General features: G+C 39.4%; 1 protein-coding gene across 1 annotated transcript in view; it reads right to left on the bottom strand.

Moving 5' to 3' along the window:
* LOC111671528 (cadherin-4-like) overlaps window positions 1–13,128 on the bottom strand; it is a 230,713-nt gene that overhangs the window by 126,492 nt on the left and 91,093 nt on the right. Inside the window, exon 3 of the mRNA XM_023428637.2 lies at window positions 2,441–2,464. Within this exon, the coding sequence (XP_023284405.1) occupies window positions 2,441–2,464 (24 nt within the window). The remainder of the gene's footprint in view (window positions 1–2,440; window positions 2,465–13,128) is intronic.

Below are 13,128 nucleotides of genomic sequence, written 5' to 3'. Positions count from 1 at the left end.
TGAGCAAAACAATCAATTAACTTGTGTTGCAATTAATCAATTATTACGCCAGCACATCGACAGCCAAAGTGCTTAACTGAGACTCCAGCGTGAGGCTTCGGTGTGTTGAAGAATTAGCATTGACCTCTGTGCACACATATGCATCCACACTCATGCACAATCAAATCCATGCTTGTGCATATGCATCTAAGTACATAAAGATATGCACATACATCTTTGTTCTCAGCATATTTCTCCAGTACAATCATCTGGTTTCCCTCCTACCAGGAGCCCCACTCCCCTCTCACTCAGTCTTTTTCTCCTGCCAGCAGAGGTTTTTGGCTGGCTTAAGTACGCCCACAGGCCCCTGAGGGACAGCCCATGACGGATGGCACTGCGTGTGACTCCAATTCGATTCAGCCCATTTGATAAATTTATTGCTGGCATTTTGAAAATGAAATTAGAGGGACGTCTCCTAGAGACTGTTTTTCCAGCACAGGTGCCATAAATATACTTCATTTGGCAGAGGAGAGGGAGGAAGAGTGTTAAGGGGGTGGAGAAGCGTTGGATAAAGGATGTCATGGCAGGGGGGCAGATAGTGGGGATGTTCCACAGAAGTAAAGAAGTAAAGAATAAGGTCACATTATAATGAGGTTCTGTATTAATCATGATATTGGCAAGGAACAACAGTAAAGGTTATTCAGCCACAGTCTGAATACTCCTTGGACCTAAATACTACATGCTATCCTTCAGTCTAACACATACTGTATACTGTTACATTCTTCTCTTTAAGCAGGTGTAAGACCCTCTTTCATGTTGAATATTGATGGAATGAGACTGTGGGTTGTTGGCATTGCCAGTGCACACACATGTCCTGCTTTCTCCATCTTTCATGCTCAAGCACACACTCACACATACAAAAACTTGTATGTCCAGTCTTCTAGGAGATGTTCAGACACAAACACATGGTTTATGTACATTATCTTTGCCTCAAGGCCCCATGCCTCTTCAGTACCAATGGCTCTGTCATAGCTGCATAGCCATCTATAACTCACAGTGTATGAATAAATACAGCAGGCTATTTTTCTCCATGACACTCTCAATGTGTGGGACCAAGAGACATTGAATGTTTCTGTTGATGCTTCTGACTAAACGGATTATAACTGGACATGTTGCACGGGAAGAAAAGAAAGACATACAAGCGCACAAGTCCGAGACAGACGTGGACACACACACAGGCTAACAAAGGTGAACATTCATTCACCGCCAGGGTTGCGTGGCCTTATTTGTCTCCCTCTCGTTCAGAAATGTATGCAAGTGCGGCTGTGGAGGGATGATGTACGGCGAGCCAGCCTCTGCTCCCCTTCAACATTCATCAGCGAGCGAGGCTTGGGCAACCGACATCACTTACCTTTATAGGCCCATCTGACAGCATCACACACCGAATAGTCATCACATAGATAGCCCTCACAACGGTGTGTATGTGTGTGAGTGAGGGCATACTAAGTGTAACCTGTCACACAGATGTAGTCTGTCAATGCCTCTTGCACTGTATCTGCAAGCGGCTTGAACAGATCTGGAGCCTTGGAAGGTGAAAAATGTCACCATGTTCCCAAAGACACACTCCTGCTGTTTAGGTATTTCAAATATACATGTTGTGCACATTATATCAGACCCAGGTGACAATGAAAATATTTTCACCTGCGTTCTGTTCTGCTCTGGTATGAGCTCGTGCGAAACAAAACCCAAGTTCTTAAAAGCACAGCAGGGAGTCAAAGAAAGTTTCAACAAAATCAGCGGGGAGTTCTCCTGAGTGATTGTCTTCTATGCTTTGCAATCACAGAGCGTGACACACCCTCTGCCATTACTGTATCTTCACTATGAGGAGGAGAGAGACGGGACTGCTTGGTGCAACACCTGCAGGCTGCCACTCAGAACAAGACCCCTGGAGCTGTTTAGACAGTTTGACTGTCTGGCCTCATCATCTTACAAAATCAAAACAGCCTACAGGTACATTCCTACACACACCTCCCCTCGCTACACATCCCGCCTCTCCCCGAAGATCCACTATGCAAAAACAATCACCTCCCCCAACCTCACATTAACACACACATGAAAGTGTGGAGGAGTCTAAACAGAACTTTGATTAGTCTGAACATAAGACTTACAGAAAGCAGTGCATAAACACAGACTGTGGGCTGTCTATCATTGAGGAATCGCAGCATAATTTAGTCTAGGTATCAGTAGGTGTGAGTGATTGACTTTGTAATCAAACAGATTGTTCTGTGACGGAAACACTGCATGACTCAATTTCAAATCAGCATCAACAACACCAGGAAATGTTATTCATCTCATTAGCAAAAACTGAGAATCCGCACAGACACACAGAACCAAACACCTACATGCCACCCATCTGAAAATGCAAGGGGATCCACAGGTGACTGATTGAGGGCTGTCTTACCTTTTTGTGATGATAGTGTGGTATCTGTAGATAAAAGAGAGGAGACACACAGAAGAATGTGTTAGGAGTTGACAGGCTGCTGCATAGCAGACACTTAAAACGCAGGAGATGACAGGGTTGGGGGGTAAGGGGGTGGTTGGGTGGTACAGAATCGGGGGGGGTCTCTCATCTTAGCCTTGCAAAGAATATCCACTTTGCCACACTCATTCACGTTTAGCTGTGCCTAAATATGCAAACACACAAGGGGAAACATACAGTACATGCACTACGCAATACCCACAAACACGCATAGCAGCTTTTCTCCAATCCATAAAGGGGGACTGGGCGGATGAAAAAAAAAAAAGCATCTGAGTAAACACATCGAAGAGAGGCCTCTAGTAGAAGGATGAGAGTCTCCAGACCCCTGCAAATCCTTGATCTCTTACACAATTTACCTTGAGTGAGCTTTCTAATAAGTACAAATAATACCACTGAGGTGCAGCAAGACAGAGCAAATCAAATCCTTTCCTTAAGCATTTTAGGTTCTTACTCAGAGCCCACAAGAGACACTCCCGGCCCACAAGGCATGGATCAAAACATGGGCTGCTTGGAGGAAAGGATGTACTGCAACACGCTTTTTATACAACACAGAACATTTACACAAAACCCAAAAGGAAGGACATGTGATAGTGAAGGAGAAAAATACAGTAAATTTAGCTTATTGTTCCTATAAAATATTAACCAGGACAGTTTTTGTAAAATCCCAAGGCTTCATTTTTATTTAATAGACATGTCAAACTCGCAGTGACTAAAGAATAAATAAGAAACAAAGACAAAATACTCTTTTTTATAACTTTCAGCAGTTCAAATCCTTTAGAACATTTCTCTACTGGCCAGTTGCCCAAAAAGCCCAACTGGCCACAGACATGGGAGGGGAATAATTGAATCCGGATGGATTTGTGGTGTACTGGGCTGAGGAAGTGATAATCCAAAGCTCTGCCTAATTGCCAGAGTAAAGACAGCGTCCATTGTGGGGGTGGCATCGGTGTTTATCAAGGCAGTGTGGCGTGGGATTGGACTGAGCATTAGGGCTTTACACACTTTTGTTTTGTGAGGTGTTACAGTGGATTTGAGCAAACATTGGCCCTCTGGTTATTACATGGTCTGATTGTCTGCTATGCGACTGTCCATAAGCTCTGCATGTCTACCCTAATCTGAGAGGAGGCTTCAAATAATTAGTTAGTGAAGCACTCTCACAGCCCAGTGCAGTCAACCTTATCACTAAAAGAAAATCCTTGGTCCATTTCCTTTTCACCCCAAAGGCTTACAAACTCTCACCACTGTTAAAACTCTCAGGGTAGCCACATAGCCAATAAAATATTATCCAACATGTCATAACCACTGGCCCCTATCCTACTTTTTTGTCATTTGTTATGTAAAAGAAAGACTACAGTATGTCAAACAAAAATGTTCTGGCAAGTGCTAGTAGTACAAGCAGGCTGTGTTAAAAAATGTCACAGCTAACTTTTCTAAGTAGACCATCATTTTCCAAAGATTATGAAACATTTTTCAGAAAACAGAGAAAAGGAGAGATAAGTCACTACCTTCTTTGTCTGTGGTGACTAACATACCTGATTTGTCCATTCAAAATTTCAATTTATTTTCAACATCTACCTAAGATGATGACGACATTACAATAATGGGGGAAGAGAAACAAATCTGCTGTTGAGTTATCAGTGTAACTTAATGAGTTGAACACAGTACTGTGGATAAACAATGAGAAGGTGAAGCTTTCCCGAAGAGACCTTGAGATCCCTCAACAAAAAGCTGGAGACAAAATAACTTAACTTTGATTTAAATTTAATATAACAAGGCATAATTTAAATGATAGCTTAATTAATTGCCCCTATGCACAGCTACCTGGAGTAAACAGCAGGGTGCTTCTCTGTGAGCCACTTTCTCTATGTGCACTCTGATGGGGTAGGGGAGAATTTTGAAGACAGTGTAATAACATGCTCTCTATTACCAAAATTTTAATAATGATAAATAATGAACACACACCAGCTTGGTGATAATAAATAATCAAAAGGAAGCACTTCTCTCCCCTCTACAACTTGCTGGGTCAGAGCAAAGATATCATGCTGATTGGTGTCAGCACACATAAATAACTCTGCGGTTTAGGGAGGTAAAGAAAACCACCGTCATTGATTATTGCATTCCTTCCCAGCTATCATTGGCTTATGTGGATTTGGAGACTAATTTGCAGTGAATATGTGACTGGCGTTTTGATGTGCCTATGCTCCCACAGCAGTGCTCCTTGGGTTTGAGTACTATGTAAAACAGGCCATATGTCAATACAGCTTTCCCGCTCTAAAGGAATGTATGCAAGCTGAGTAAAGTTATGGCTGCTCAAAAGCATGCCCAAGGACACTAAAGGCTACATTTTGGAAATGCATTCAAAAAATGACCAAATAAAAATCTCCCAGCTGCGTTGCTTTACAGTTCAGAAATGCAGCCTTTCACTGTCATAGAGGAGGAAAGAAAGTGGTAGGGGAGAAAAGCAATGGAGAGGAAGACTGGCACAAGACAATTCCTTATTTCCTTATTATTTATGTAAACATGTGCCTTTTTACATCAGACCGTAATGAATGTTATTTCTGTGGTTTGAAAGGAAACCAGTCAAAAGGCAAACATAGAACACACCGCATTTTAGAGATCCCAATAGTGTAATAATCAGGAATGGTGACAGAATATTCCTGATAACATACAGTATATATCATTCATCTTGTATTTGATGACGTTTTGATCCAATACACAATAAAGCTAATAAACATTATGACATGAAAAACTGTCAGCTTGAAATTACATAAAATGACAGGCTACATTTACTGTATTCCCTTTAAAGCAGATAGGGAAGTTTCTGTGCTTGAATTGTATGAAGTGAGGCCCTACTGACTGACATCCAGAGAAAATGGGTTTATACCAAAATCCTGGATCCATAAAGGGATCATAAATAAAAGAAAGAATCATTAATGATGCTTGCACACAATGGGAAGTAACCACTAAGCCTTCTGCCCTGTGATGTGGGATGTGTAGCTTAGAGATAATAGGGTTCAACACTATCCATGTGGCACACATCAATTGGGGAGCAGCACCACCAAGATGGTTTATGTTGGCAAATTTACAGCACTAGCTAAAGACAGGCGACCAATAAAATAAACACTTTCTTTGCCCATACAAAGAACCCAGCTTCGGTCGCTTCAGGCCCTGTTTTTAAAACCTTTGTTCAGTGGTGAACATGTGTCATATAATTCAGGGGTATTCAGACACCGGTAAAATAAGCTCCTCCTTTATTTTCCCTGGTGTGGTTGCCAAACATCCTCTTTCTGCTATGCCACGTCAGCCTGCCACAGCAGAAGAAAATTCACATATGAAGAACAGGAGGCAGCAGAGGTAACGACTGGCTAGTTGAAGGAACCATTACAGCTTTTATGTCACCATCTCTTTTCACTGTAATTTTTGAAAATTAAACAATAAGGGTGTTCTGCACTTTATCTATCCAGAGGATGGACAGGTTTTTTTTTTTGTCTACAGTAATTTTGACGAGACCCATTCACTTGACAGAGGAGAAAAGAAAAATGATTCTCTATGGAGCTGAAGTTGGGTTTTTATACTCTAATGCTCTCACATGACAAATAACACAAACGTCGCCAAACTGTGCAAAACATGCTGTGTTGTACAAGTTGACAAACACTTTGTACCATAGATGATTGTCATTTTTAGTTGTCAGCACTTTTTTTTTTGCAGCTTGGCACAATTTGTACCATCTGTCACATGTGAACATCAAAATATAGAAGATTATACACAAGGCAAGATTCAACTTGGTGGAGAAAGCTTTCTCTCTTTGTCACCAATGAGCTGCTTTTTTCCAACCTTACTGCATGTCTAAATGAAGAATTTGCACACCTGCACCACACTACATTGGAGCCATAAACATTTAACTTAAGTTAATGATGATAGTGACCACTATCATTAGCAGTGATAAGAGTAGCTCCAAAAATAGTATCACTCAGCTGAAGGTGAAAAATTTCTTAAGATTTCACCCTGCTTTCCTCTTTTTACGCTCATCTTTCTCAAAAGTCTTTCCCATATTTTGAACATTGTTTACTGTTACAAACACCGTGTTACACTTGCCCCATGGGACCCTCATTGCGAAGACAGCTGGATAAATTTGCCACACAAATGCTGTAGAGCAGCTGTTTCTAAGGGGTAGATGCATTCTTAAAACTGTAAGAAATTCTCTGTTTGGGAATTCAGGGAAAGAAAAGTTCATCTTCTGATTGCTGCTCTGCATCTCTTAAGTTGCACAGTTGGATTTCAGAGGTCCTCAAATGCTCTCGGGTCATTAAACTCAGCACACAAAAGATAATGGGAACATAGAACAAAAGTAGTTGATGATTTGCATTTAAAAAAATCACACCAATAGAAGGTTTAAGAGACGTTGTTAGATAAAATTAACTCACAGCAGTCACTGACATCCTGTAATACACATGGTCCATTACAGATGATGAGTAGCCAGGCTCACAGGTGATACTGTAGATCCATGGTGGCTCTCTCGTACTGTAAATGTATGCTAGTATGTGGGTGTTAAAGAATCACCACTGATCCTTTACATACAGTATAAATCCCAGACTGATTGAATTAGACTGCTATTGGAAACCTGTCTTCTACTGACCTCTTAAAGTTGTGGCCTTCCAGCAGTACTCTCTGGGAATAGTTTTAATTACACACAGAAATTGGGTTCGATTTTATCCCAATCATGAAGTGAGGAATTCCTACAGCTAATCATCACTTCAAGACAATGGGAAACGATATAATCACTGGAAAGGGTTGCAATGTGTATGCAGGAATATATATTTCTTGCATGACTCCATCTGTGCATGCACAGAAATGTAAGTACATTCATATACTGTATGTATCTGCATATGAGCTGTGTACAGGCAGTGTGCAGTAAAGTGTGCAGACTGCGATGGAAACAAATGCAGCTGTCTTCAGATGATTTACCACTATTGATATATCTTCACTATAATGTAATTAGGATAAATTCCAACACAGTAGCTGTTTATCTCTTAATCACACTCACTTGTAGACAGTGAAAGCTCAACAGTTAAAGCTTTGAGCTAAAGACCATGCTGTGTGAAACCAGTCAGTTGATGCAGATGTTAATGATTCTACGAGGACAATCTCATCTCAGCTAAAAAAAATCATATGACTCATACATACAGATAGAGATACAGATAGAAATCATATGTTTACTGCTTTAACACCCTAAACCAAACATTGCTCCAAGAGTGCGTGCCAACTTCTACTTCTGGGGAAACAACAATGCAAAAGTCCACAGTGGATCACCACCACAGTTATTCTACCAAGAGGTGATTGAAGGAAACATGAAGCAGGAAGCTCCAACATAAAGTCAAGATGACAGCTTCAATTTATACTCAAAAATGTAAATGACAGGAAAGTACACTGGCATATAGAAATAGACTGTGCGTGACTTTGCTTATTGGAATTGATTTTTTCCTCCTCTAGTTTTGATGTATATAAAAATATATTTTTGTGGTGTTTAGTACCAAAAACCATCTCAATGTGGTTTTAGTTTGTGTCAGACTCTGGTTCCATGACATCCAAAGATTGTGCAGCATTTCCTCAACATTTTTCTGTCTTGTAGCTTGCTAGCTTGGTGACAGAATGACCACTCGGTGTTGTTGTTGCCAAAGTTAAAACAACAAAAAAGAAAGTTGGGTCTGGGAGGGCCAGGTGGGCTGTGAGGGCAGTGACTGTTTTGTTGTGACATCACAAAATGACTCTAGTCCTGACAGCTTGTTTTAATGCACGGTTTCTGAACACAGGCTGTGTGCATTTCTCTGTGGATTGAGTATTTTGATACTTAGACAGTATTTATGTAGCACCTAGATCTGCTTGATAATAAAAAAAAAAAAAAAAGACATGGAAAATCTCACTTTCTACAATATGGGTACTTTAACATACCATGATTCATGAACCTAATATTTTAAAAGCACATGCCTGTGCCCTTTCCAGAGAAGAAAACAAGGAGACAGAACACAATCCTGGGTTTTAATTAGCTGAGTGTAGTGCATGCTCATCTGCTATGTACTGCATAGGGAGAGCGGGGAGTGCTGCCTTCTTGCTCATTATGTACTAATGAGTTGTCTATTAATGAAAATGGAAAGCATTTATTTTGTGAGCACAAAGGGTTCAGCTGGATTAATTACTGCACTACAGCAACAAAATGAAAACAGAAAGTGCAGCATCACTCTTGTGTGGCACATTACCCATTAACCAACTGTTATCAAGGCCTGGCGAATGGTGCTGCGTGACACACACTAGGAACAGAAACTGTTTGCACAGGCCATTAAAACTTCATGTGAACTGCACTTGACATCTTCTACGTACTTTCTGTGATACATGCTTATTCTCATATGAATCTATACATGTCAACTCATAAAGCATCTTGTCAGTGTCACATAGCGTAAACGCTGCTAGATAATAATGAAGAGCATTTCACCACTAGGCCTGAATTTCACAAAAACCTTTCTTTGCAAAAAAAAAAACAATCTATGCTAATTGCATCATTGTGTGCCCAAGTGCTGAATTTATATCTGTCAGCAGGAGCAAAAAAGGATGAAAATTACTGACTAGAGAAATAAAATAAATTGATAGTATTTTGATTTAAAAGATGCCCAAAACTGCTTCTTTGGGGGAAGTGGAGATAAAGACCTGTGAAAATGGCAGATCATGTTCTCAACATGAAGGCGAGAGGGTGACACGAAACCAGAGGGAGGGAGCAAGACTGAGTGCGCAGGACCATGCCTCATCATGAATTCACATAGCAGCAAAAGTGAGATCCCCGCGATGATAACATCATTTTATTGTGCTGTATTTCTTTTCAAATGGTGATCAGAATCGTCCTAATAGTCCACTAACAGCTTGATTTCCCATTGGGCTTTCCTTGGAGAGGTCAGGGGTATGGGGAGCGTGTGGGCTCTGGCAGCCTCAGCAGATGGTTCTTGATCAGATATTAGAGGCTGGGCAGCGAGGTCATCTGGCCGTGAGCATTCTGCCCCGCCTGGGGGAAACAACCCCGTCTGAACTGCCGGCTCTAGCTCTGGTTCCAGCGCCAGACGAATAGCTCTGTGTCCCAGCCAGACTGCAGGGACACTGGAGCAGTGACAGACTGCTGTCCTTAAGCCTTGCGACAATCTGGGCAAAGCAAACTCAGAATCATGTTGTCTGCTGTAGTTTATTTTCCTCTAGGAATTTATTTTACCCTATTTGGGTTGTACTTACATGATTTGATGACAAATGACGAATGGTTATGTAACTACCATTGTCTCTTCTCTCTTGTAAAAAATAAATCACAGTGATAACCAAAATCCTACTTAGCTGGATTTGCAAAGCTATCCTTTCATTCCCATCACTCACTGTCCCTATTGTAGCGGTGTCTGGAGGAAAGTCAAATCTCTGAATAACAGGAATGCATTTAGAAAATCAGCAATTTGAAGCATCAATAGTGTTGTATAACACATCACAAGGAGGATCAAGTCTTATTAAAATTGAATATTAATCTGAGGATGTCAGAATGAGAACGTCTTTTGTAAAAAAAAATAAAATAAAACGATAACAGAAATCCTACTTAGACAACTCTGAATCATTTATTGGTATTCCTATCTTCCATTTTCTCCAACCTGCCTCATCTGTCCGTCTCTCCCTCTTCCATCGACAAAGCCACAAAGAAAGTGGGGTGAATAAACACGACAATCTGAGCTTTATTTATCCTTTCCCCGGCGACGGCGGCAGTCTAAAATGGCAGGGCTTCGGATATGACCTTCAGTTAGAGTGCTTCTCCATCAGTCATCGCTGCCACCCACAGATCAGACACTGGATGAGACACTCCTTCCTCCTCACCATCTCCTTTTTTAACCTCTCCTACAGCTGTCCACAAAAGATTTCTCTTTTACTCTTCTGTCCCCCGTTTTTCTTTTCTTTTTCTCCTTATCGTACCCTTGACCTATCTTTATTTCATGTCTATTTTCTTGATGACTTTCTCTTCATCAAATTGTCCCATTGTTTCCTCTCTACATGAAGTTCAGTCTCGGCAGGTAGCTCATGTAATATTTTTTGAGGAAAAGCAGAAATCTTCAGAGCAGAAAATTAAGGATTCATGTTTTGTATGTTATACACTTCAATGCAAATGATACACAGTATCTTGGATTGAGAAAATGAAAGAGGAGACGGAGGGAAGGAGAAGTAGATGATTACAAGAATAAAAGGAAACAGTTCATATGAACAGTCACTGTGGCGTCCTCACTTGTCTGTCAGTCAACCAATTTTACATAGGCCAATAACCTAATGTGTGATTATGTTACACTACAAAAAAACAAGTTATTATATTCCCACAATTTGTGTTGTTGGATCCTCTTTATCCCTATGAATCAACCATGATGAGCAGCTAAGCTTTGGCTTGTCTGATTACAGTATTCAAAAAGACACAATAGTTAAGAGTGCCCACTTAACATAATGTAGGTATAAAACCCTCCCGCTAATACTCCTGTATCATCTCGACTGCCTAAACCCTCATCCAGTCCACGGTTTTCATAAATTTAACTGCATGTCCTCTATCAAAGATATTGTTTGTGTGAAAAAGTGATGAAGAGTGCCCACTCTTCTTAATAACAAGATACTTTGCAGGTGACAATCTCTTAAAATGCTGCTTAATATCCCGAAAGAAATAAAATATTGACGCATTTCATAATCAGCACAAACACACACACACACACACACACACACACACACACACACACACACACAAACAACACATACTGACAGGAAGCTTCAACATCAAAACAACAACGGCAGCAACAAATAACTGTTTTCATTTATTTTTGTTACTGTGAAATCAAAAACACCTAATCAGTGGCAGCAAATTATGATCAGAAATGTATGATGGTCTTTTACACACATTACTTTCATCTCGTTCCTATTTATTTTTAAAAGTTTTTAGTGATTTTTTTTTTCTCAAAGGAAGGACAGGATAAAAGAAATACTGAGATTTAAAACACTTATTTAGATAAAAGGTAAAACCAGATGCTGTTACCACAATAGATGCTCTGAAGTCAGACACTGAAAGAATGAAAAACTAGAAAAGGGTACAGTAGGCAGTTAGTCTCAAACTGAACTTGACTTTTTGAAGGTTTAACAGCTGTAGCATATTATTTCAGTATCTTGTAATCTACATTTTAGGAGGCTTATGTTGCAATAAATTATACCACAAAGTAATATCCAACGCAATAATCTCTGTAAAACAAAATAGCTTTCAGACAATGTTTTGCTGAATCATTGCATTCTTTAATAACTGTTTATTGCTTACTATTTCATACACCCACACACACAAATATTCATAACAAATGTTCCTATTTTCACCCTTGGTGCACTTCTCTATAAAACCTTAATAATGAAGACCAGGTCTGCGCATGAGACAAAGAATTACATATACCTCAGGCTAGACTGTGTATCTCTATCTGAGTCACTCAGTCAGAGCACACTTTTAGACTTACCTATAATGCTAAACATGAACACTCTCTATTATATATACTATTGTTGTTACTCTAAATATACGACAAAAAGCTAAATTAACGACATATAAGTAAGGTGTAAAGGTCAATGCTTTTAGTCTGTCAGAACAACAGGCAATTAACATTTTCCGGGAAGATTCATTGTGAACGCATATTGCAAAAAAGCAAATGCACTTTAGTAAAATGGACAAGTGAAGTGACATTAAGAGCAGAATATGTCATTGCTAATCTCACTGCATTCCTCCCTTTCTTTCAAGACACATCTAAATCTAAAATTTGTATTCCAATTCATTTAATTTAATTTATTTGATTAAACTTATAACATTAAGTGCCATTGCGTAACATTGAGCTCTTCTGTTTTTGCGCCTTGGATAAAATGCAGAATCGTAAAACACTGTGGCTGCCATTGACCTATTCACTGAGAAACTACATTTAAAATTATAATTAATGTTTAACATTGAATAACTACCTAATGAAAACCTATAAATGAAAATTCTTTTCAATCCAATCCAATTCATTGTTGTCTGTTAAAAAGAAAAAAAAGAAAAAAACACTGGTGTGCTAAAAGCTGCTTGTCCTTCCACACAAGGTCTTTCCACTGTAAATAAACAATTTATTCATACATTTATTTATTTGTGTATATTTTGTTTTCTTGCAACTTTTAAGCGTTTAAGACATTTACTTTCAGTGTTATTGGTGCATCACTTCAGACGGAATGAATTCAAACTGAAAATTTAAAAAATCATAATGTTATGTTTGCTGTTATTGTTAAAACTGAATCAAAATTGAATCAAAAGCACCTGTATTGTTACAAACATATGGTGGGATCATGAGGAATAGTGCAGACTCAAGCACATAAATCTCTAAGATTTATTTATTTTTTTCTACAGAGCTGCATCATTACTATTACTACTATTTTTGTTCATTTTCTACACACTGAGAAACATAAAGCAAATAGAAAGTCTGTAGACATGCTTCCTTCAAGTCCAAAAATAGTAGACAATAATGCACTGTCTGACAGTGTGTGAAGTCCAGCAAGACATTTCCACACACATA

This window comes from Seriola lalandi, unplaced genomic scaffold, assembly GCF_002814215.2.
Source record: "Seriola lalandi dorsalis isolate HSWRI2012SDOR001 ecotype SW California unplaced genomic scaffold, Sedor1 jcf7180002054884, whole genome shotgun sequence".
Classification (NCBI taxonomy): domain Eukaryota; kingdom Metazoa; phylum Chordata; class Actinopteri; order Carangiformes; family Carangidae; genus Seriola; species Seriola lalandi.
The sequence above is the reverse complement of the archived record's forward strand: the minus strand, read 5'-3'. Positions and strand labels throughout refer to the sequence as shown.